Source organism: Jaculus jaculus, chromosome 1, assembly GCF_020740685.1.
Source record: "Jaculus jaculus isolate mJacJac1 chromosome 1, mJacJac1.mat.Y.cur, whole genome shotgun sequence".
Lineage (NCBI taxonomy): Eukaryota > Metazoa > Chordata > Mammalia > Rodentia > Dipodidae > Jaculus > Jaculus jaculus.
Genome location: NC_059102.1, coordinates 215,122,771 through 215,149,318, shown reverse-complemented (window position 1 = coordinate 215,149,318; position 26,548 = coordinate 215,122,771). Strand labels below are relative to the sequence as shown.

The 26,548-nt window shown below is 46.1% G+C and overlaps 1 protein-coding gene across 4 annotated transcripts in view; it reads left to right on the top strand.

The window, feature by feature from the left end:
- Positions 1-26,548, top strand: part of Fam149a (family with sequence similarity 149 member A) — a 73,610-nt gene that overhangs the window by 20,945 nt on the left and 26,117 nt on the right. For all 4 annotated transcript variants that reach the window (XM_045133113.1, XM_045133121.1, XM_045133109.1 and 1 more), the window contains exons 2-4: positions 16,443-16,553; positions 17,142-17,274; positions 26,039-26,181. In XM_045133113.1, coding sequence (XP_044989048.1) covers positions 16,443-16,553; positions 17,142-17,274; positions 26,039-26,181 — 387 coding nt within the window. The remainder of the gene's footprint in view (positions 1-16,442; positions 16,554-17,141; positions 17,275-26,038; positions 26,182-26,548) is intronic.

Below are 26,548 nucleotides of genomic sequence, written 5' to 3'. Positions count from 1 at the left end.
TTGGCAAGTGAGAGACAAAGCCCAGGCTGCTTGGCAACTGCCCCAGGCTGCCTCAGATTCCCATTGTGCTAGATCCCAGGCTGATCCACCCACCTACATGCCCATACACTGTCATGGGCAGACCACAGCACAAAAGAAATAACATGAAAAATAAAATGAAAGAAAATCCAGTTAGATGACCCAGTCCTACAATAAATACATGTAACCAAAACATAGAAGAGTCATTAGGATCAGAACATCAAATTGAAGCTATGAGTAATGCAACCCTAACCAATCTACTGGTAGAACTTGCAGGAAAGCAAAAAAGGACTGATAATTGTGTGGATGCTGCCATCACTAAACTAGAATTAATAGATAAGAAACTGGAAGGAGTTCAAAGACAGTTAGGATATATGAGGGAGAGTGATAAAGAAAGAATGCCTTCAAAATCAGCTGTCCATGCTAAATGAAGACATAAAGAAATGTAAGAATGAATTCCAAGAATCATCAAGAAAACCAAAAATGATGTGAAAAGGGAGCTTGACAAAGGGATGGAAATTATACATAGAAAAGTAGTAAAAAATGCAAACTTAATTGAACAAGTCCAAAACTCTCTAGAGGCTCTCAAGAATAGAGTCAGCAAAGTGGAGGATAGAAATTCTGATCTGGAAGATAGGATGGAAGAAACAGTTTGAGAATTCAAAAATTAAAGTAAGTTCAAAAGTTCCTGTGAACAGAACATGAGGGAATTGTGGGATACACTTAAACATCCTAATATCAAAATCATTGGAATACCAGAAGGAGAAGAAATTAAGACAAAAGGCATGGAGAACTGATTTAACAAAATTATTGAAGAAAACTTCCCCAGTCTCTGAAAAGAAAGGCCCATCCATCAAGATATGAGAAACTAACAGAACTCCAAACAGACTGGACCAAAGGGGAACTCTCAAAGACATATTGTCATTAAGACTCTAAACATTGACACCAACAAGCAAATCATAAAAGCAGCTAGGGAAAAACAGCACACTACTTTTAAAGGTAACCCCATCAGAATTACTCCAGATTTCTCAATGGAAACCCTGAAAGCTAGAAGGGCCTCAAATGAAACACTGCAAAGTTTAAGAACCTATGACTTCTAACCCAAACTACTCTACCCAACAAAAGTATCCCTCATAATAGATGGTGAAAGAAAAACTTTCCATGACAAAACTCAGCTTTACAATTATATTAACACAAAACCAAAAGTACAGAGAGTGTTTCAGGAAATTTTCCACAGAGAAGAAACAAATAAACTCAAATGCCTACAAGAAGCACATCACAATAACCAAACTCAGAGTAGGCACAAAAAATTTCAAAGTCCAGGAAAATACCAAACCACATATACCATCACAATATGGCAGGGATCAAGTCAAATATCACAGTCATTACCCTAAATATTAATGGACTTAATTCACCCATCAAGAAGCACAAGCTAACAGGATGGATCAAAAAATTAGACCCCTCAATCTGTTGTCTTCAAGAAACCCACCTCACCATTAAAGACAGACACCTTCTCAGGGTGAAAGGGTGGAAAACAGTATTCCAAGCAAATGGGAATAAGAAACAAGCAGGCATAGCTATATTAATATTGGATAAAATAGACTTCAAACCAAAAATAATCAAAAAAGACAAAGAAGGCCACTTCCTACTTATCAAGGGAACGATACATCAGGAGGATATTACAATCATAAATCTGTATGCACCAAACACAGGGGCACCACAGTTCATAAAACAAAACCTACTTAACAATAAAACAGAAATAAGCACCAACACCATAGTAGGTGGGGACTTCAATACACCATTATCAGTAATAGATCATCCAAACTCAGCAGGGAAGTAAGAAAGCTCAACAAAACCATAGATCACTTAGACCTAACAGATATCTACAGAACCTTCCATCCCAAATCCACAGACTACACATTCTTCTCACTAGCCCATAGAACATTCTCTAAAATAGACCACATACTGGGTCACAAAGCCTGCCTCCACATATTTAGGAAGATTGACAAAATTACCTGCATGATATGAGATCACCATCCTATATTGCTAGCAAGGAACAACAAAAGACCCACCAAGAATCCCAATGGCACCTGGAAACTGAACAGCACACTTTTAAACAATAAATGGATAGTGGAAGTGGATGAAATAAAAAATGATATTGCAAAATTTCTAGAAATGAATGATAATGAGAACACATCATACCAAAACTTATGGGACACAATGAAGGTGGTCCTCAGGGGAAAATTCATAGCAGTCAATGCCTTCATAAAAAAGACAGAGAGATCCCAAGTCAATAACCTCACCATCCACCTAAAGGCACTGGAAAAGCAAGAAAAATCCAACCCAAGGAGCTCCAGAGGAAAGAAATAATTCAAATCATAGCAGAAATTAATGAATTGGAAACCATGGAAACAATTAAGACAATTGACAAAACAAAGAGCTGGTTCTTTGAAAAAATAAACAAGATTGACAACCCCCATGGCCAATTTGATCAATCAAAAAAAGGAGAAGCTTCAAATTAACAAAATTCAAAATGAAAAAAAGAGAGATCACAAGAGACATAAGTGAAATTGGGAAAATCATCAGGACTTATTTCAAAAACCTCTACTCCACAAAACTGGATAATGTGGAGGAGATGGATAAATTCCTGGATGCATACCATCTATCAAAGCTAAACTCAGAGCAGATTAATCACCTCAATGAACCCATCACACTCATGGAGATTGAAAAAGTAATAAAAAAAAAACTCTCCAAAAAGAAGAGTCCAGGACCAGATGGCTTCTCAGGTGAATTCTATCAAACCTTCATGGAAGAACTCAAACCAATCTTCCTCAAACTGTGCCACACAATTGAAGAACAGGGAAAGCTACCCAACTCCTTTATGAAGCTAGTATCACCCTAATTCCAAAACCAGGCAGAGATGTCACAAGAAAAGAAAACTACCGGCCTATTTCCCTATTGAAATTAGATGCAAAGATCCTGAAAAAAATCCTCGCAAACCGAACCCAAACAACACATCAAAAGCATTATCCACCTTGACCAAGTGGGATTCATCCCAGGAACACAGGGGTGGTTCAGCATATGGAAATCTGTCAATGTAATACACCACAAAAAACAAGGTTAAACATGAAATCTACATGATCATTTCAATAGATGCAGAAAAGGCCTTTGACAAAATACAACATCACTTCACGATCAAAACATTGGAGAGAATAGGCATGGTTGGTTCATATCTTAACATAATCAAGGCAATACACAAAGCTCCTAAGGTCTAAATAATATTTAATGGACAGAGATTGCAGGAATTCCAATTAAGATCAGGAACAAGACAGGGTTGTCCTCTCTCACCTCTGCTTTTCAATATAGTACTGGAGGTCCTAGTTCAAGTAATAAGACAGGAAAAGGAAATAAAAGGGATACAATTTGGAAAGGAAGAAGTTAAGTTAGCTCTATTCACTGATGACATGATTGTATATGTAAGAGACCCAAGAAACTCCATCCCAAAACTCCTGAAGGTGATTAACTCCTATAGCAAAGTAGCAGGATACAAAATCAATGCACAAAAATTAGTAGCCTTTCTATATGCAAAGGAAAAAGATACAGAGAAAGAAATAAGGGACATAATCCCCTTTTCAATAGCAACAACAACAACAAAAATACCATGAAATAACGTTAACCAAGGAAGTGAAAGATCTATACAACAAAAACATACAATCACTCAAAAAAGAAATTGAGGAAGACTTGAGAAAATGAAAAGACCTCCCATGCTCCTAGAGAGGCAGAATTAACATTGTGAAGATGACAATCCTACCAGAGGCAATATACAATTCCAATTAAAATCCCGACAGTGTTCTTCACAGAGATAGAAAAAATGATCTCAAATTTCATATGGAAAGGCAGAAGGCCTCGCATATCCAAACAAATCCTCAGCAACAGAAATACCTCTGGAGGCATCACCATACCTGGTCTAACACTATATTACAAAGCCATAGTAATAAAAGCAGCATGGTACTTGCATAAAAGCAGCAGTATAGACCAATGGAGTAGACTTGAGGACCCAGACTTTGGGTCAAGCAACTATAGCTACTTGATATTTGACAAAGGCCCTAACAATATAGGCTGGAAAAAAGATAGCATTTTCAACAAATTGTGCTGGACAAACTGGATAACCACATGCAAGAAAGTGAAACTTGATCCACACATTTCACCATGCACTATACTCAAATCTAAATGAATCAGAGACCTAAATATAGGAACAGAAACTCGAATACTAATGTAAGAAAACTTAGGAAGTACTTTCCATGATATAGGAATGGAAAAAGACTTCTTGAACAAAACCCCGGTAGCTCACAATCTTAAACAGTCACTCATCCAATGGAACCACATGAAGCTGAAGAGTTTCTTTACAGACAAGCATACAATAAGCAAAGCCAATAGATTACCCACAGAATGGGAGAAAATATTTGCAGGTTATCTAACTGATAGAGGACTAATCTCTAGAAGCTACAAAGAACTCAAAAATCTAAACAGTAAGAAGTCAAACACCCCACTCACAAAATGGCGCAAGGAGCTGAACAGGCAGTTCACAGAGGAAGAAATACAAATGGCAAACACACACTTAAAATGTTCATCATCCCTAATCATCAGAGAAATGCAAATTAAAACAACTATGAGATTCCACCTTACCCCAATAAAGATAGCAAACATCAAACAATCAAATAAAAATAAATGCTGGTGAGGATGTGTAGAAGTAGGAACACTCTTCCACTGTTGGTGGGAATGCAGGATGGTAAAACCATGCTGGAAAGCAATATGGAGACTCCTGGAAAAGCTGACTATAGATATACCAACAGACCCAGTTATTCCCTTACTGGGCATCTACCCTAAAACTTCAAACCACAGGCCAGAGAGATTTGCTCAACCATGTTTGTAGTGGCTCAATTAATTAATAGCTAAGAGCTGGAATCAAACCAGGTGTCCATCTCTAGAAGAATGGATAACAAAGATGTGGTATATCTACACAATGGAATTCTATACAGCAGTAAGAAAAAATGGCACAGTGAAATTTGAGGAAAAATGGTTAAGCCTGGAACAGATCACTCTCAGTAAACGTACCCAATCACAGAAAAAAAAAAAAAAAATCGCTACATAGTCTCACTCATTTACAGCATCTAACCTGAATCTACCCAAGATACCTTTACATACCCAGCAAGCATCTCATGGACTAGACACTAGGATGGATGTGGAAGGAGGGGAGGTTATCGAAGGGGTGGAAAACACTAATCTAGACCCAATTGTCAATGGTACCATAAAATTCTACTTCCTAAAAGGTAGACCAAATGGCTGAACCTTCACCAGGCCCTTACAGGAAACACCTAACCACAAGACACTGGAAAGGATCAGATCAAGTCTAACCTAAACCTTCTACATCTTCCTTCCCTCCCTCTCCCTCTCCTTCTCCCTCTCTGTCTCTCTCTCCTCCCTAACTCCTGTATATTAGTTATATTCTTCCTCATTTTCTTAGTGGGCACTGACCTGTGACTCCCAGTACCAGCATGGGGCTATCATCCACAATGACCTTTTGATCAGAGACTCCTACAAGGTTCCCTAAAAGAATGACAGATTTCTGTCAGATTACTTGATGACCCACCAAAGGTTAGTGGTAAGACCCTACTGCTGAAGACACCATATGCAGTTGACACGGAAAATGGAACAGCATGGCTGGAAGCTAGGAGGGAATCAGTCCCCAGACAGTCAGTGTGTTTAGTGCCAGAAGGTGCTACATGGGTGACTGGGGGAAATGACCAATATCTTTCCAAGCAACTCATGGTCTAACCTATTTAGCAGGAAATAACCTGTTGTGATGCCCACACAAGTGTAATAGTGGCACACAGACATGATGGGAAATAAACTGCTCTTGATTTGGCTAACTGATCCCCTCAGTGGTACGGAACCCATAGCTGGAGCTGGGAAAAAAGTCAGAACCATATCCAAACATAAGCTCACTCTCCAATATCAAGCTACCATCAATCATGGGCTACAAGAGGGCCTATACCTATTAAACTCTCTATAAAAAAAAAGTAAGGGTTATCTCACTTGTCCTGGTACTAACTTACTCTCCATTGGAGAATCTGCTTCTCTTTTTCAGATAGATGTAGATCCTAAGGAGAGAGCCACCCCATCATAACCTCAAAAGGGCCCTGGCTGAAACTAAGAAAACTTGCAAAATAAGCAAGGGTGCTGATTTCCTGATGAACCAGATACCATTACAAGGGGGAAAGAGACCAACACAGAGAAAAATCAACTCCTACCAAATCAGAGAGCCAGAGCTGCAGAGGCCCCCAACACCTCATCACTAAAGCAGACCAAAAATGAACTCAACATGGCTTAGGGAAATTTTGCAGAAGAGGGGGAGGAAAGGATGTCAGAGCCACATGTTGGATCATAATATGCATACCAATAACTGTGGGCTAACTCCACAATGCACGACCCATATATCTCAACAAGGAGGGGCCAATAGGGAGGAAGTAGGTCACGTATACTCTAATAATGGTACCAAACTGCCTGTATTTGCTGAATACAAAACTAATTAAAAAAAAAAAAAGTCAGTGTATTTTTCAAGATAGGCTGGCAGAAACAATAGTTTGAACCTAATAATCAGTTTAGCATTTACCTGTATAGCAACTGTTTTTATGAGCAACATGAAACATATTTACATCATACACACACACACACACACACACACACACACACATATATATATGTATGATATATCTGGTAAAAATAAAATTAAAGGTGTATAGAATATAGTAATTATATATAATTACATAATAAATATAATTATACTTAGTAACACTGTTACAAACACTATAAATGTACCTAGTTCAAACACAAATCAGATTTCAAAGATTACCAATGGAATTTGAAAATTAATATTTTATATTGGCTATATGTTTATGTGGTAATATTTTGTTATGTTAGATTAAATTTATTTTCATCAATGTATACACTAGAAAAAATTAAAAATTAAATTATGTGTGTTCACATGTGTTCTACTGGGAAGTGGTGCTCTAGATCAATCTAATAAAAAGATTTTGAATTTTGTTAATTTGAAGCATTTTTTTTTTCTGTTTGATCAAATTGGCTAGGAATTTCTCAATCTTGTTTATGTTTTCAAAGAACAAGCTCTTTATCTTTTTGTCAGTTGCCTTAATTATTTTCTTAGTTTCCAATTCATTAATTTCTGCTCTGATTTTAATTATCTCTTTCCTTTTGGAGCTCTTTGGGTTGGATTTTCTTGCTTTTCCAGTGCTTTTAGGTGGATGGTTAGGTTATTGATTTGGGATCTCCCTATCTTTTTAATGAAGGCATTGAGTGCTAAGGACCACCTTCATTGTGTCTCATAAGCACTGAAGCAGCCCAAACTCTGGTGTGGTGGAACCCTGGGACCCGGAAGCAGTCTGTGCTCCCCCACAACAGGACCCTGGCCTTCAGCCAGTGTGGGAGACAGGTAGGGGATGGCACCTGAGCTAGCATAAATTACAGACACAGTCTGAGCTCACATGTGCTGTTTGAAATTGGCCTGGGCTTGCGGGAGTGAATGTATGGTAGCCGGAACAGTAGGTGGGAAAGTGTGCAGAGTAGACTAAACTTCCACAAGTGGGATTGGAATGGTGGCAGGTGCCATTTAAATTGATCAAGGGAGCCTGAAGTCCAGTGGGCCAGCAGGCGTAGCCTGGCCAAGGTCACCCATGGGCAGGTTTAGCAGGGCAATCGCCCCTGTGCAGTGAGGCAAGTGGAAGTATGTTGGCCTGGGACCCTTTTCCTACAGTAAGTGTGGGAGTTTCCTGAAGCTGGGACTGTGGTATGGCACCTGCTTGTGGGGGAGAGGTGGGCTACCCACATGCCCACAAGGGAATCAGCTATTCCCTGTTTTTTTCCCTTCTGTGTCCTCCCACTGGCAATCTATTGGAGATTGCCCTCCCCTAAAAAACCCAGTGAACCCTTAAAAGACCCAGTGAGCCCTTAATGTCTTGCTTTTCTTTCCTGGGAATGTGCGGCACAGTTAGGTGGTCATCATCTTGGCCAGAAGTCTCTGGATAATCATTATTAATTGAGAAGGAATTTAATATCTATAGGCCCTCTTGTAGCTCAAGATTGGTGGGAGCTTGATATTGGAGAGTGAACTCTTTATTTGCATATGATTCTGACTTGTTTCCCAGTTCCAGCTATGGGTTCCATTCCACTGAGTGATCTTTTAGCCAATCCAAGAGCAGTTGGTTACCCATGATGGCTCTGTGCCTCTATTGCACTTGGGTGAGCATCATGTCAGGTTGTTTGCTCCTGAGTAGCTTAGGCCTCAAGTTACTTTGACAGATGTTGGCCATTTTCCACCAGTAGCTTATGTAGTACCTTCTAGCACTAGAAGAGCTAACTGTCTGGGCACTGCCTATCTTCCAGATTTCATCCAGGTCTCTCCATGTTCCATACCAACAGCATATGGTGTCTTCAGCAGTAGGGTATTCCCATTAACCTTTGGTGGGTAATCAAATGTTCTGACAGAAATCTGTTTTCTTTTGGGAAACCTATTTGTGTCCCTGATCAACAGCTCATTGTGGATGTTAACCGCATCCTTTTACTAGGAGTTAAAGGGCAGCACCAAAGGAAAGGAAGGAAGGGAAAGGTAATATAAAAGAGGAAGAGAAAAGAGAGAGAGAGAGAAACAGGAGAAAATTAAGGTTACTCTCTCTGGGGCCCTTTGATTCAGGAATTCCTTCTCAGGACCTGATGAAGGTTCAATCTTTTAGTCTATATCTAAGGATATAGGATTTTATGGTTCCAGTTCCATTTGGGTCCAGTTTTGTGTCCCCCATCCCACCACCACCCTTACCCTCCACTCCAGCCCCACCCTCCTTATTGTTCAAACCTTGAGATGCCTATGAAGTATGTCAGCATCTCAGGCTGATCCAGGTTAGGAATCACAGATGAGATGAGTGAGACCATGCGCTTATTGTCTTTCTGTGATTGGGTGAGTTTGCTGAGAATGACCTGTTCCAAGTTTGACCATTTTTCTACAAATTTCTTTGTCATTTTTTCTTACTGCTGTGTAGAATTCTGTTATATAGATATACCATATCTTGGTTATCTATTTGCCTAATGAAGGATATCTGGGTTGATTCTAGCTCTTAGCTATTATGAATTGAGCAGCTATAAACATGGTTGAACAAATATCTGTGAACTGAGGCTTTGAGCTTTTAGGGTAAATGCCCAGTAAGGGAATATTTGGGTCTGTTGGTAACTCTATAGTCAACCTTTTTAGGAGCCTCTACATTGCTTTCTATACTGGTTGTACCATCTTACATTCCCATCAATAGCGAATGAGTGTTCCTATTTCTCCACATCCTCACCAACATTTGTTTTCATTTAATTTTTTAATGTTTGCTATCCTTACTGGGTAAGGTGGAATCACATAGTTTCCCTGATGGTTAGGGATGTTGAGCACTTTCTTAAATGTGTGTTTGCCATTTGTATTTCTTCCTCTGAGAACTCGCTATTTAGGTCTCTGACCCATTTTTGTGAGTGGGTTGTTTGATTTTTTGATTGTTTAGGTTTTTGAGTTCTTTGTAGATTCTAGAAATTAGGCCTATGTCAGATGTATAGCCAGCAAAATTTTTCTCTCATTCTGTGGATAGTCCATTGGCTCTGGTTATTGTAAGTTGTCTGTGAAAAAACTTTTCAGAAGGTCTTTTCTTGAACCATAGGTCTTTTGGAGACCTAATATTATCCATCATGCATCCTCAAGGTGCCACAAGCACCTGTCTCACAATATCAGTGTGAGACTTAGTGAACTCTGATCAAATTTAAAGAAAAACCAAAGGTGTGTGGGAAAATTACACTGGTAGAGGGCAGAAACACCATCAGCTTAGAGTAAAAGGGACACAGGCTTTCAGAAATCCCTCTCCAGCCTTCTCAGAGGAAGCAAACTGTGAGGGTGCTAGGTGGCTGCAAAGCTATGTTATTTCTTACCCATGAGGACAGAGGTAAAAACAGAGAGCAGGGCTCAGGGCTAAGGGGGTGGCAGAGAGCAGAAGTGGGTCTTCATCAGGGACTGGCCACTGGCAACTAGTGACAGCTGTTGCTTCCATAGCTGTGTCTGTTGAGCAATGTGGTTATCCTGTCTCTCCATTGTTTGCTAGATGTGTGAAAGGCTGCTTGTTCCTCTTATAAGCCATCAAGGAACTTTCAGGGAAAAAGCTGTAGCTCCAGGAGCCAACAGGTTCTGACATCCACCCTAATATGCCAATAAAGGTATTAGTGGGCTACAGAGATGGTACAATGGTTAAAGGTGCTTGCTTGTAAAGCATGCTGGCCCAAGTTCACTTCCTCAGCCACCCAGGTAAAACCAGACCAGCAGTAGCTAGACACTTTGGCACTCCCCTCCCCCCACATACACACCAAAGAAAATAAATTAGAACAAAAAGGAATTTTAAAGAGACAGGTGATGGTAAAAATCAGACAAAGGTGACTTACCCATTGGAAAAAGAAATAAAGGGTCTAATCATCCCAAGCCAGTTTTCAAGGTCCTTATTTGAATTTTAAGCTTACATGGAGGAAGAACTGGGGACAGGTATGCAGAATTAAGCAGCCCTGGCTTAAGTAGGGTTTGAAGATGGGTGTCTGAGCTCAGGTCCTTCAGTCATAGTGGAATGGGCCAAAGACATCCCTACTGATAATTACTTCTGCTCTAGACTGTGACCTTGCCTTGAGGGATAATTCTTTCATGGCAGAGGAAGGAGTCCTGTGAAGTTTGGTCTTTTGTGGAATCCAAGGTGACTGCAGGTGTTTCTCCATGCCTTCAGACAAAGTAAAGAAACAGACTCAAAATGAAGGCAGAGGGTCAGGTTTCATCATTTTGAGAGGGCGGAGAGGATTGTTTATGTAGGAGTGGTCAATTAATGTGTGATTAGGAGAGTGGTTGTGGGTTATATATACCTATAGATTCTTTTTTTTTAATTTTTTTTTGGTTTATTTTTATTTGTTTATTTGAAAGCAACAGACAGAGAAAGAGGTAGAGAGAGAGAGAATGGGCGCGCCAGGGCTTCCAGCCACTGCAGACGAATTCCAGATGCGTGCGCCCCCTTGTGCATCTGGCTAACGTGGGTCCTGGGGAATCGAGCCTCGAACCGGGGTCCTTAGGCTTCACAGGCAAGCGCTTAACCTCCAGCCCGACCTACAGATTCTTTGACATCCTTACCAATGATACAATAGATCTGATTTTCCAGGCTTTGAGACATGACTGCTTTTAGCATGGAGTGAAGTAGACATGCCACTTTATAATTTCAGACCTGTCTTTGACAGAGCTGACAGTGTCTACTCAGGTTTCTTGGAGCCCTCCACTGCTATGTTGAATGGTGACTTCCTTCCTGGGGTGTAGGGGGGCTACTTGGAGATAGCAATCTTTAACATGAGCCCAAGCTTCCAAGAATTCCTTTACCCCATTGATAGAGACACCTGATTGAAGCCAGTTTGGACCCTCTAGACCAGACCAGCTGCCAGAGACACCTGAGTAAACTGGAACAGAAGGGCCATTCAATCAAGTTGTGCCAGCATTCCTCAATTCTGTGGATTGTGAGCATAAATAAAATGATTTAGGGGCATTTTGTTTTGTTTTGCATTGCTGGAGGTCTGATCAGGACTTGTGTACACGAGGCAAGCACTTTACCAGTGAGGAGCTACACATTAAGTGCAAGGCAATAATAAATACCTGGCATGCATGTACACACACTACATCCTGGTTGTATGATCGTGAACATATGACTTAAAGTTTCTGCCATCAGTATTTTCATGAGTAAAACTGGGGTGGATGCTATTATTCCAAGTACCATAGGTGTTAAATAGTACGTGTAAAGTAATGTACACAAAGGTAATATAAGTAAGGAAGCTAACCTATGCTTAGAATGTCATGTTCATTTTACCTTTCTTGTTTCCCTGGCATGTCCATGCCCCTCTCTTACATTATAGCTTTAAGAAATTTGTGCTTACTTTCTGAAACATCAGCTTTTCTGACATTTTATACTATTCACATTTATTTATTTATGTATGTATGTATGTATGTATGTATACAAACGCACACACACAACACACACACATCAGGATTTAAAATCTCACTAAAGTTTAGAACATATAATCACTTACCACTTTTGAAACATTATTTGTAGAGGTGAGGATCATCAGTTCCAGGAATGGAATATTTGTTTTTATTTTTTAGGTGTCTCATGATAATGTCCTTTCAAAATGAATAAGGTGTATTTCTCAGACATACATGGTACACCTGTGTAGCAGAAAGGTGCTGAGAGGGGGAATTGGTGGGTTCTCTATACTTGTTCAAACAGATGCTTACATCTCAAAGGAGAATGATGGGCTGGGTAGGACAAGACTAGGGAATTTACCACCAGCCACTTTGTTAACTGTAATTATTGAAAACCAATGCCCTGAGCAGTGCCTGCCCTGGAAAACTCACCTTGGGGAATGTACTTCACTTCAGGGACCACATCCTGTTTCTTTTAGTTTATGACATCAATGACTTGGTAATTTATGTGACACACTGTAGAGTCTAGTGACTCTGATCCTGGTGTAGCTGTGTGACACCAAACTGAAACAAGCACATATTAAGCCAAGCGTGGTGGTTCATGCCTGTAATACCAGCTATTGGAAGACTGAAGCAATTGTATTGCTGCTAGTTTGAGGTTAACCTGGGCTACATGATGAGTTTCAGGGCAGACTGGACTACAGGGAGAAATTGTGTCTCAAAGATGACAACAACCAAACAAAAACATGGGAATGACCCATTGACCTAGACAACAATGACATGGTCTGGTTTAGGGAAAAAACAAAACAACTACAAAAAACAAAACAGAAAACTTCTAGAGAATGGCAGTAAGCATCTATTTGCAGACTGAAAACCAAGACGTTCTATCCTTGGACCTGAAGCTCCTGTTACTGAATAACGGATCTTGCTTTCATCAGCTCTGGAGTCTGGTTGCCCCCCCGACCCCCTGCATCCCCTTTGATGGGTGTGTGGGGAGGTGAAATCCTATACTTTTCTGCCTTTCTCTGGTAAACTGAAATGCTACTTGGAAGACATCAGACTGGAAACACCAAGGTTGGGAAAATCAGATTCCAGAAGGGAACTTAGGGTGGCCCCCAGGAGGCTAAGCAGCCGGGGGCCAAAGCTGCTGTCACTGGTTAGAGAAATCTGGCCCGGGAGATGGGGTGACTAAGCTTTCCCGGAGGTCCGGGCTGGAGCTGCGGGAAGGGGCGGAGGGCGCTAGGTTAGGCGGAAGCGGCGCTGGCAGGCCCAGGCGGAGTGCCAGGCTGCGGGGGAAGGAAGGAGGGGTCAGACGGCCAGGGGGCGTCGCCAGCCTCCTTGGAGCCCGGCCTCGGCGGGGAGGGAAGGAGCGGCCGCCGCGCCCGTGGGCCGCGCAGATAGGGCGGGTAGCGCCCCTGGCCGCGCCGCTGCAACTCCGCGGTTCCCCGGCGCCGCCCCGCTGCACGGGCTGGACGAGCGCAGCTCGGGGCGCACTGGGCACGCGGGGAGCCACCGCCGCCCCTGGCCCGCTAGCGGCCCCCGCAGGGAAACAGCGGGCGCCCAGGCATCGGGGCGCAGGGCCTGGCCACCCTGAAGCCAGCCAGACCCTGGGGCTGATTGTGATTGGGTAAGTTCGCCCCGTACAGGAGGGGTTGGACCCAGCTCTCTGTCCTGCCCTATTTTTGTATGTTTTGTTTTTCCTGACTGCAAAGGCGGAATCCATCTGATCTGGATTTCCTATATTCATTCATGAAATTGTGGCGCTCTGGATTATTTGGCCTTCACAAGTGACAAGGTTTCTTACTGTGAAAAGCTTTTGTCTTATCCCTAATAAGGTGATTGTTGCAGTCAGGTTCGCATTGCTGTCAGAAATCGTCTGACCAAGAACAGCTTTTGGGGGGGGGGAAATAAAACAGGTTTATTTTGGCTTAACAGACTCGAGGGGAAGCTCCATGATGACGGGGCAAAACGATGGCATGAGCAGAGGGTGGACATCACCCCTGGCCAACATCAGGTGGACAATAGGAACAGGAGAGTGTGCCAAACACTGGCAAGGGGACACTGGCCATCACACCCATAAGCCTCCAACAATACACTGCCTCCAGGAGGCATTAATTTCCAATTGCCATCAGCTGGAGAGACTATCATTCAGGACACTTACGTTTATAGGAACTCCTGAATCAAAACAACACAGAGATGTTTTCACCAATCTTTAAAGAGTTTGGTTGCTTCTTGGGCTTCAAGTTAATCGAGGTCCGAAGGTCGAAGTCTTGGTAATGGAAGAACTGCTTTCCCCTGGCTGCCCTTGAAGGGCCTCTACTGTATTTGCCACACAATCCAAAACCCCATCCTTGCTGGGGATAAGTTCCATAGTAGTGGGCTTGCCTGGTACTCATGAGCCCTGGACTCAGTTCACTGCGCATAGCAAACTGCCACAAAGCCTACTATGCTGCTTTTTTTTTTTTTTTTTTTTTAAGGTAGGGTTACTCTGTAGCTCAGACTGACGTGGAATTCACTATGTAGTCTCAAACTGCCTTGAACTGAAACTGATCCTTCTACCTCTGCTGGGATTAAAGGTGTGCGCCACCATGTCCAGCTCATTCTGCATGCCTTTAATCCCAGCACTTGGGAGGCAGAGGTGGGAGGATCGCCATGAGTTCAAGGACACTCTGAGACCACATAGTGAATTCCAGGTCAGCCTGAGCAAGACCCTACCTCTGAATAAGACAGTCTCCTTTAAGGGAGATCTAAGATAGCTAGGGTGTGGCACCAGATCAGTGACCAGGTGACTTACACTTGGGGCATTGTTAGGCAAGGATGGCTAGGTGGTTTCTTGAGGAATGTGGATAATCCAACTTCCTTATGTCTGTTCCCATCCTGAGGTCCTTGGTGACTCCATTTCTGGAACCAGTCCTGGCCTAAAACATCACAATTATTTCTCAGCAATACGTCAGCTCATATCTAACTTTATACATCTTGATGTTCAAACAGGTGGGCTTGACTTTTGGTTAACTAGTTTATAAAGACTTTTGTATGTATCTGAAACTTTAATCATAATGTAAATGGGAAATAATGGCCCACACATACACGTACATCCACACACATTTTAACATGCATATATGCAGGTGTGTCATGAACAATATACAGGTAGTAAAGTCAGGGAAAAAATCACAATTTGGTTATTTTCCATTGTACATGACATTTATTCACTATTTATTATTATTTCCTTTGCTACAGAGTAATATACATGCATAAATAAAGGATAGAAATGTTGAGAATTAGGCACCATTTAAAAATTTTCTTTGTTCATTTTTATTTATTTATTTGAGAGTGACAGAGAGAGAAAGAAAAAGGAAGATAGAGACAGAGAAAGAAAGAACGGGTGCACCAGGGCTTGCAGCCACTGCAAATGAACTCCAGACGCATGCACCCCCTTGTGCATCTGGCTAACATGGGTCCTGGGGAATCAAGCTTCAAACTGGGGTCCTTAGGCTTCACAGGCAAGCACTTAACCACTAAGCCATGTCTCCAGCCCTAGGTACCATTTTAATTAAAAGCAAAAACAGAGTGTAATTGTAAAAGGTGTTAGGAATATTGTCAGATTTTATTTTACTTTATTTCATTACTTTATTTGTATGAGGAATCATGATTTCCAACAAACAGAAAATCAAAGTAGTTAGTTATTAAGTGCTGGGAAGATATTTTGCAGGGAAGGAAGTAAATGTTTCTAGAGATTCATTGAGGACATTTAATGATTAACCTCAAGTGTGTCACGCAGGTTTAGCTGTTTACTTAAAGTTTAGGTACTTATTCTAATTCTCAATTAAAATTTAATGTCTCACAACCTTTGAAAGCCCACAACACATAGGAGACAACAATAGTAAAGTGAGATGTTTGGCTCCATGGATTTGAAAGAAAATAATGTTTTTCAGAATTGGCATGGGATTAGTGGTCCTTCATTTGCATGTTCATGGGGTTCTGTGAGTACAAAAGCCTGGCTAAGGGACAACATGAAGTTCATGTCACCCCTGTGTTTTGGAGTAAGGCTCTGTCTGAAATACTACCATCTATTTTGAGCAATTTTCATTCCCTGGCTGAATATATGCAATTGTTAATACTTTTTCTAGTTCAAATGAATATTCATGTAGGCTACTGGTAAAGTTTAAGACAAATTAAAATGGCAAGGTCTTAGGCTTTAGTTTCTTGGGAACGTGGAGTGTCTGTGTACATGCATACTTAGGAGATGAGAAGCAAGTCTATGAAAAAGAAGTTAATAATTTCAATGAATAAAATCTTATCACATTAGGGAGACTTCTCGTTTCACTTTATTTTTCAGAAGAGGACTGTCAGAAGGATCGAGAAAGCATAGTTTTCCTGTGAAAAGCAAAGATCCTCTACCTACAAACTTTACAAGAAATGTACAGAAAGCCATTGATACATATGCCTGGTAAGAATGTACAATGCATACAAGAAACAAAATCAGTGATCACTACCACAAATGTCCAAAAGTAGCATGTAGCTTTATTACTTATTTAGTAAAAATGATGCATTGCAAAAGTATTTTAAAATCAGTGCACTGTGAAGTGAACAAGTAAGATTAAAGCAGAGACATTTATCCTACCCATAACTGAGTGCTAACTCCACAATGCATGACCCATATAACTCTACAAGAAGGGGCCAAAGGGAGGGGGTAAGTAACGGATGAGACTAATAATGGTACCAAACTGACTGTATTTGCTGAATACAAAGCTAATTAATACAAAAGAAAAAGAAAATAAAGAAAGAGGAGGTAGGCCTGGCATGGTGGCCCATGCCTTTAGTCCCAGCACTTGGGAGGCAGAGGTAGGAAGATCTCTAAGTTTGAGGCCACCCTGAGACTGGTAGCCTGTGCTAGAGCAGGGCCCTACATACAAAAATAACAAATAAGAAAAGAAAGAGGAGGTAGGTCTGGAGAAGTTATACCATTGCCACTGTTTGACTTATAGTAGGTCTCTTCCCAGTAAAAGTTCTTTTGTGGCTTGTGCTCTTCCTGCAGCGAATCCTCATCATCTTTGTCATCCAGTGGGAGCCCCAATCCCATCAATGCCCACAACTCGTGGCCTTCCACACAGAGTACTACCCCTGACTTTTCTACAGAAAGGAGCTCAATTTCTTCTTGGAGAGATGATGTATGTTTCAGAATTGCTTCAATTGCCTTATGTTTATTGTTTATAATCATAGACTGCTTTCCTATGTTCAAAAAATTTATCATTATCTAAGCATATATAATAAGCATATATATGTATATATACATATATGTAGTTAGTCCATCGATATATATATGTATGTGTGGTTATATTAGAATATAACAATTCTAAAACATAGAGAAAGACTAAAATCACTCATAATTTCATGGCCCTGAGTCTTAGGTATTGTTTGTTTTTCCACCTGCAACCCTACCTATCTTCATGTTACATGTACCTTTCTTATGGTAAACTATACCTGGAGATTCATGATAAAAACTTGTCAAATAATTCAAATAACAGAATAATTTTGAAAATAAAAATTGAAGAATTTGTTTAGGGAATTTTCCCCAAAGTTCTATACAAACTTTTGCTTTTATCTCCTAGCCCTCCCGCATTCTCATCCATCAGTGTCCTCAGGCTGTTCCTCTCACCCCTGAGTGTCCCCAGTCTCCTGTCTCTCACCCCTCACTGTCTCCAGACTCCTTCCTCTCACCCTCAGTGTCCCCAGACTCCTTCCTCTCACCCCTCAGTGTCCCCAGACTCCTTCGTCTCACCCCTCAGTGTCCCCAGACTCCTTCCTCTCACCCCTCAGTGTCCCCAGACTCCTTCCTCTCACCCTCAGTGTCCCCAGACTCCTTCCTCTCACCCTCAGTGTCCCCAGACTCCTTCCTCTCACCCTCAGTGTCCCCAGACTCCTTCCTCTCACCCCTCAGTGTCCCCTGACTCCTTCCTCTCACCCTCAGTGTCCCCAGACTCCTTCCTCTCACCCTCAGTGTCCCCAGACTCCTTCCTCTCACCCTCAGTGTCCCCAGACTCCTTCCTCTCACCCCTCAGTGTCCCCTGACTCCTTCCTCTCTCCCTCAGTGTCCCCAGACTCCTTCCTCTCACCCCTCAGTGTCCCCAGACTCCTTCCTCTCACCCTCAGTGTCCCCAGACTCCTTCCTCTCACCCTCAGTGTCCCCAGACTCCTTCCTCTCACCCCTCAGTGTCCCCAGACTCCTTCCTCTCACCCTCAGTGTCCCCAGACTCCTTCCTCTCACCCTCAGTGTCCCCAGACTCCTTCCTCTCACCCTCAGTGTCCCCAGACTCCTTCCTCTCACCCCTCAGTGTCCCCTGACTCCTTCCTCTCTCCCTCAGTGTCCCCAGGCTCCTTCCTCTCACCCCTCAGTGTCCCCAGACTCCTTCCTCTCACCCTCAGTGTCCCCAGACTCCTTCCTCTCACCCTCAGTGTCCCCAGACTCCTTCCTCTCTCCCCTCAGTGTCCCCAGACTCCTTCCTCTCACCCCTCAGTGTCCCCAGGCTCCTTCCTCTCACCCCTCAGTGTCCCCAGACTCCTTCCTCTCACCCCTCAGTGTCCCCAGACTCCTTCCTCTCACCCCTCAGTGTCCCCAGACTCCTTCCTCTCACCCTCAGTGTCCCCAGACTCCTTCCTCTCACCCCTCAGTGTCCCCAGACTCCTTCCTCTCACCCCTCAGTGTCCCCAGACTCCTTCCTCTCACCCCTCAGTGTCCCCAGACTCCTTCCTCTCACCCTCAGTGTCCCCAGACTCCTTCCTCTCTCCCCTCAGTGTCTCCAGACTCCTTCCTCTCTCCCCTCAGTGTCCCCAGACTCCTTCCTCTCACCCCTCAGTGTCCCCAGGCTCCTTCCTCTCTCCCCTCAGTGTCCCCAGGCTCCTTCCTCTCACCCTCAGTGTCCCCAGACTCCTTCCTCTCACCCTCAGTGTCCCCAGGCTCCTTCCTCTCACCCCTCAGTGTCCCCAGGCTCCTTCCTCTCACCCTCAGTGTCCCCAGACTCCTTCCTCTCTCCCCTCAGTGTCCCCAGACTCCTTCCTCTCACCCCTCAGTGTCCCCAGACTCCTTCCTCTCACCCCTCAGTGTCCCCAGACTCCTTCCTCTCACCCTCAGTGTCCCCAGACTCCTTCCTCTCACCCCTCAGTGTCCCCAGACTCCTTCCTCTCACCCCTCAGTGTCCCCAGACTCCTTCCTCTCACCCCTCAGTGTCCCCAGACTCCTTCCTCTCACCCTCAGTGTCCCCAGACTCCTTCCTCTCACCCACAGTGTCCCCAGACTCCTTCCTCTCACCCCTCAGTGTCCCCAGACTCCTTCCTCTCACCCCTCAGTGTCCCCAGACTCCTTCCTCTCACCCCTCAGTGTCCCCAGACTCCTTCCTCTCACCCTCAGTGTCCCCAGACTCCTTCCTCTCACCCCTCACTGTCCCCAGGCTCCTTCCTCTCTCCCCTCAGTGTCCCCAGACTCCTTCCTCTCACCCCTCAGTGTCACCAGGCTCCTTCCTCTCACCCCTCAGTGTCCCCAGGCTCCTTCCTCTCACCCCTCAGTGTCCCCAGACTCCTTCCTCTCACCCTCAGTGTCCCCAGACTCCTTCCTCTCACCCCTCAGTGTCCCCAGACTCCTTCCTCTCACCCCTCAGTGTCCCCAGACTCCTTCCTCTCACCCCTCAGTGTCCCCAGACTCCTTCCTCTCACCCTCAGTGTCCCCAGACTCCTTCCTCTCACCCCTCACTGTCCCCAGGCTCCTTCCTCTCTCCCCTCAGTGTCCCCAGACTCCTTCCTCTCACCCCTCAGTGTCCCCAGACTCCTTCCTCTCACCCCTCAGTGTCCCCAGACTCCTCCCTCTCACCCCTCAGTGTCCCCAGACTCCTCCCTCTCACCCCTCAGTGTCCCCAGACTCCTCCCTCTCACCCCTCAGTGTCCCCAGACTCCTCCCTCTCTCCCCTCAGTGTCCCCAGACTCCTTCCTCTCACCCCTCAGTGTCCCCAGGCTCCTTCCTCTCTCCCCTCAGTGTCCCCAGACTCCTTCCTCTCACCCCTCAGTGTCCCCAGACTCCTTCCTCTCACCCTCAGTGTCCCCAGACTCCTCCCTCTCACCCCTCAGTGTCCCCAGACTCCTCCCTCTCACCCCTCAGTGTCCCCAGACTCCTCCCTCTCTCCCCTCAGTGTCCCCAGACTCCTTCCTCTCACCCCTCAGTGTCCCCAGACTCCTTCCTCTCACCCTCAGTGTCCCCAGACTCCTCCCTCTCACCCCTCAGTGTCCCCAGACTCCTTCCTCTCACCCTCAGTGTCCCCAGGCTCCTTCCTCTCTCCCCTCAGTGTCCCCAAACTCCTTCCTCTCACCCCTCAGTGTCCCCAGACTCCTTCCTCTCACCCTCAGTGTCCCCAGACTCCTTCCCCTCACCCCTCAGTGTCCCCAGACTCCTTCCTCTCTCCCCTCAGTGTCCCCAGGCTCCTTCCTCTCACCCCTCAGTGTCCCCAGACTCCTTCCTCTCACCCCTCAGTGTCCCCAGACTCCTTCCTCTCACCCCTCAGTGTCCCCAGACTCCTTCCTCTCACCCCTCAGTGTCCCCGGGCTCCTTCCTCTCTCCCCTCAGTGTCCTCAGACTCCTTCTTCTCACCCCTCAGTGTCCCCAGACTCCTTCCTCTCACCCTCAGTGTCCCCAGACTCCTTCCTCTCACCCCTCAGTGTCCCCAGACTCCTTCCTCTCACCCCTCAGTGTCCCCGGGCTCCTTCCTCTCACCCTCAGTGTCCCCAGACTCCTTCCTCTCACCCCTCAGTGTCCCCAGACTCCTTCCTCTCACCCTCAGTGTCCCCAGGCTCCTTCCTCTCACCCCTCAGTGTCCCCAGACTCCTTCCTCTCTCCCCTCAGTGTCCTCAGACTCCTTCCTCTCACCCTCAGTGTCCCCAGACTCCTTCCTCTCACCCTCAGTGTCCCCAGACTCCTTCCTCTCTCCCCTCAGTGTCCTCAGACTCCTTCCTCTCACCCTCAGTGTCCCCAGACTCCTTCCTCTCACCCCTCAGTGTCCCCAGACTCCTTCTTCTCACCCCTCAGTGTCCCCAGACTCCTTCCTCTCACCCTCAGTGTCCCCAGACTCCTTCCTCTCACCCTCAGTGTCCCCAGGCTCCTTCCTCTCACCCCTCAGTGTCCCCAGACTCCTTCCTCTCACCCCTCAGTGTCCCCAGACTCCTTCCTCTCACCCCTCAGTGTCCCCAGACTCCTTCCTCTCACCCCTCAGTGTCCCCAGACACCTTCCTCTCACCCCTCAGTGTCCCCAGACTCCTTCCTCTCACCCTCAGTGTCCCCAGACTCCTCCTCTCACCCCTCAGTGTCCCCAGACTCCTTCCTCTCACCCCTCAGTGTCCCCAGACTCCTTCCTCTCTCTCCTCAGTGTCCCCAGACTCCTTCCTCTCACCCCTCAGTGTCCCCAGACTCCTTCCTCTCTCCCCTCAGTGTCCCCAGACTCCTTCCTCTCACCCCTCAGTGTCCCCAGACTCCTTCCTCTCACCCCTCAGTGTCCCCAGGCTTCTTCCTGTCTCCCCTCAGTGTCCCCAGGCTCCTTCCTCTCACCCCTCAGTGTCCCCAGACTCCTTCCTCTCACCCCTCAGTGTCCCCAGGCTCCTTCCTCTCACCCCTCAGTGTCCCCAGACTCCTTCCTCTCACCCCTCAGTGTCCCCAGGCTTCTTCCTGTCTCCCCTCAGTGTCCCCAGGCTCCTTCCTCTCACCCCTCAGTGTCCCCAGGTTCCTTCCTCTCACCCATGAGTGTCCCCAGACTCCTTCCTCTCACCCTCAGTGTCCCCAGGCTCCTTCCTCTCTCCCCTCAGTGTCCCCAGGCTCCTTCCTCTCACCCCTCAGTGTCCCCAGACTCCTTCCTCTCACCCCTCAGTGTCCCCAGGCTCCTTCCTCTCACCCCTCAGTGTCCCCAGACTCCTTCCTCTCACCCCTCAGTGTCCCCAGGCTTCTTCCTGTCTCCCCTCAGTGTCCCCAGGCTCCTTCCTCTCACCCCTCAGTGTCCCCAGGTTCCTTCCTCTCACCCCTGAGTGTCCCCAGACTCCTTCCTCTCACCCTCAGTGTCCCCAGACTCCTTCCTCTCTCCCCTCAGTGTCCCCAGACTCCTTCCTCTCACCCCTCAGTGTCCCCAGGCTCCTTCCTCTCTCCCCTCAGTGTCCCCAGGCTCCTTCCTCTCACCCCTCAGTTTCCCCAGACTCCTTCCTCTCACCCCTCAGTGTCCCCAGACTCCTTCCTCTCACCCTCAGTGTCCCCAGGCTCCTTCCTCTCTCCCCTCAGTGTCCCCAGGCTCCTTCCTCTCACCCCTCAGTGTCCCCAGACTCCTTCCTCTCACCCTCAGTGTCCCCAGACTCCTTCCTCTCACCCCTCAGTGTCCCCAGACTCCTTCCTCTCACCCCTCAGTGTCCCCAGACTCCTTCCTCTCACCCCTCAGTGTCCCCAGACTCCTTCCTCTCACCCCTCAGTGTCCCCACACTCCTTCCTCTCACCCCTCAGTGTCCCCAGACTCCTTCCTCTCACCCCTCAGTGTCCCCAGACTCCTTCCTCTCACCCCTCAGTGTCCCCAGACTCCTTCCTCTCACCCTCAGTGTCCCCAGACTCCTTCCTCTCACCCCTCAGTGTCCCCAGACTCCTTCCTCTCTCCCCTCAGTGTCCCCAGGTTCCTTCCTCTCACCCTCAGTGTCCCCAGACTCCTTCCTCTCACCCCTCAGTGTCCCCAGACTCCTTCCTCTCACCCCTCAGTGTCCCCAGACTCCTTCCTCTCACCCTCAGTGTCCCCAGACTCCTTCCTCTCACCCCTCAGTGTCCCCAGACTCCTTCCTCTCACCCCTCAGTGTCCCCAGACTCCTTCCTCTCACCCCTCAGTGTCCCCAGACTCCTTCCTCTCACCCCTCAGTGTCCCCAGACTCCTTCCTCTCACCCTCAGTGTCCCCAGACTCCTTCCTCTCACCCCTCAGTGTCCCCAGACTCCTTCCTCTCTCCCCTCAGTGTCCCCAGGTTCCTTCCTCTCACCCTCAGTGTCCCCAGACTCCTTCCTCTCACCCCTCAGTGTCCCCAGACTCCTTCCTCTCACCCTTCAGTGTCCCCAGACTCCTTCCTCTCACCCCTCAGTGTCCCCAGACTCCTTCCTCTCACCCCTCAGTGTCCCCAGACTCCTTCCTCTCACCCTCAGTGTCCCCAGACTCCTTCCTCTCTCCCCTCAGTGTCCCCAGGCTCCTTCCTCTCACCCCTCAGTGTCCCCAGACTCCTTCCTCTCACCCTCAGTGTCCCCAGACTCCTTCCTCTCACCCCTCAGTGTCCCCAGACTCCTCCCTCTCACCCTCAGTGTCCCCAGACTCCTTCCTCTCACCCCTCAGTGTCCCCAGGTTCCTTCTTCTCACCCCTCAGTTTCCCCAGACTTCTTCCTCTCACCCCTCAGTGTCCCCAGGTTCCTTCTTCTCACCCCTCAGTTTCCCCAGACTCCTTCCCCTCACCCTCAGTGTCCCCAGACTCCTTCCTCTCACCCTCAGTGTCCCCAGGCTCCGTCCTCTCTCCCCTCAGTGTCCTCAGACTCCTTCTTCTCACCCTCAGTGTCCCCAGACTCCTTCCTCTCACCCTCAGTGTCCCCAGGCTCCTTCCTCTCACCCCTCAGTGTCCCCAGACTCCTTCCTCTCACCCTCAGTGTCCCCAGACTCCTTCCTCTCACCCCTCAGTGTCCCCAGACTCCTTCCTCTCACCCCTCAGTGTCCCCAGACTCCTTCCTCTCACCCTCAGTGTCCCCAGACTCCTTCCTCTCACCCCTCAGTGTCCCCAGACTCCCTCCTCTCACCCTCAGTGTCCCCAGGCTCCTTCCTCTCACCCCTCAGTGTCCCCAGACTCCTTCCTCTCACCCCTCAGTGTCCCCAGACTCCTTCCTCTCACCCTCAGTGTCCCCAGGCTCCTTCCTCTCACCCCTCAGTGTCCCCAGACTCCTTCCTCTCACCCCTCAGTGTCCCCAGGCTCCTTCCTCTCTCCCCTCAGTGTCCCCAGACTCCTTCCTCTCACCCCTCAGTGTCCCCAGACTCCTTCCTCTCACCCTCAGTGTCCCCAGACTCCTTCCTCTCACCCTCAGTGTCCCCAGACTCCTTCCTCTCACCCTCAGTGTCCCCAGACTCCTTCCTCTCACCCTCAGTGTCCCCAGACTCCTTCCTCTCTCCCCTCAGTGTCCCCAGACTCCTTCCTCTCACCCCTCAGTGTCCCCAGGCTCCTTCCTCTCACCCCTCAGTGTCCCCAGATTCCTTCCTCTCACCCCTCAGTGTCCCCAGACTCCTTCCTCTCACCCTCAGTGTCCCCAGACTCCTTCCTCTCACCCTCAGTGTCCCCAGTCTCCTTCCTCTCACCCCTCAGTGTCCCCAGACTCCTTCCTCTCACCCTCAGTGTCCCCAGACTCCTTCCTCTCAACCCTCAGTGTCCCCAGACTCCTTCCTCTCACCCCTCAGTGTCCCCAGACTCCTTCCTCTCACCCCTCAGTGTCCCCAGGCTCCTTCCTTCTCACCAATGTGTTCCCAGCCTCCTGGGTTGAAGCTTTTCTAAAGTCCAAAAGGTTAAGGAAGTGTCTGGTCTATATTCTTTGGATATTCTGTTTTTAGTTCTTTTTGTATGATCTGTTCTTTGCACTGCCTACAGCGCATCCCAACCTTCTTCTTTTAGAGCAATTTTTCTCATAAGAGGTGGTAGGTAGAGTGGTGAAGTCAGGTCTGCTTAGCCGTCAGCTCAGTCTCCCTCAGACTTTTGAAGCAAAATGAGACTTCTATCTTATGATCAATAATTTCCTGCTCCCGCCCTTTTGCAGTTCACTTCCATACCCCTCCACACACTCCAGTTTTTCTCATGGGCATGTCTCTAGGAAGAAGGCTGAGAGCTAGGGGTTCATCTACAAATTTTGGGATTCTTTCTGTTTAAACTTCCTAAAATTAGCTGGGGAGATTCTTATTACTTCCATTTGCAGAATTTAAATTATATTGTACCTTAATTTTTTATTTATTTTCTAAGTTTTTTTATTCATCCATACCCCAGCCGTTCACTGCAGATACAGTTCAAAATCTGCTATAAAGTTAGAAAAATATTAATACCCTATAGAAAATAACAATTAACTTCCTTGCCTTACTCTAATAGCCACACCTTTTAGAATAACTAAGAAAATGTATTTTTCTAATTCATTGATTAAAAGAAGGTCAATAGCCTTTTATACAAAAGCCATTTCTTATGAAGGTTTAATTAATTTATTTATTTATGATAGAGAGAGAGAAAAGGTACACAGGGTCTCTAGTCACTGAAAATGAACTCCAGATGCATGCATCGCCATGTGCATCTAGCTTATGTGGGTATTGGGTAATTGAACCTGGGTCACCAGGCTTCATAGGCAAGCATCCTAACAACTAAGTCACCTCTCCAGGCCCAAAGTCATTTCTTTTTGCCTGGTATCATGGGGGGTGGGGAGAAGCAGAGAGAAGGGGGAGAAACAGAGAAAGAGAAGAGAGAGAGAGATAGAGAGAGAGAGAGAGAGAGAGAGAGAGAGAGAGAGAGAGGGCGCCTTGCAGGTGTGCTTAGGTGCATCAGGTTCAACTTTGTGAAGAGCATGTTATGCATACTTGTTTGTGTAAGTCTGTGCATCCAGAGGATGTCTATATCCATACATGCAATATATCTATGTGATACTGAAAATAAGTTTCATAACTCATGGTGTACAATTTATCTCTATCTACCATAAGGTGCCACTGCTCAGAAAAATAAAAATTGGCATACTGGTATGTCTGATGATAAATCCCACATTCCTTTTTTGCCTATTTTATTCCCCTACATGTAATAGTTTTCTTTTTATTTGTAGATATCATTGTGAAGTCCATAGTTCTGTAACTTTTAATGGAGTGTCTAAATGTGCATCTCTGTTTCAGGAATTTGACAAAGCAAATTCCCAGAAGGTACAACAATTATTTTGGGAAGTTGAGGAACTGCTATTTGAAGGGAAAGTGAGCCATCAGACCCAGAACCTATTGGCTGAGTGCAGTGAGTGGGCAACAAGATCCCTCCATCTAAGGTATAGTGTGATTTATGGAAATTCTCTGCAATGAGTTTTTGACCTGTGCACTCTTGATTTTGGTTTATGAATCAAATTCATTGTAGATCAAAGCACTGCTAGTCACATGATGTACTCAGACTGGCACTGCCCTTCATTGCAAGCCAAAGCCTTTGTTACAGCGCCTGAGAAAACTCTGACACCTGCCAGTGCTCACGTGCCTTTTAATTGATCCAAAGCAAATCTAGATTATTCTTCTGAGTCATCATATCCACATAACATATCATACACACAACAATGCAAGAATCCAAGAAGTGATATTCTACCTTCATATTCACTGTATGTGAGTGACAGAACTTCTACCATTGGTGAGAAAATGTGGGGACTC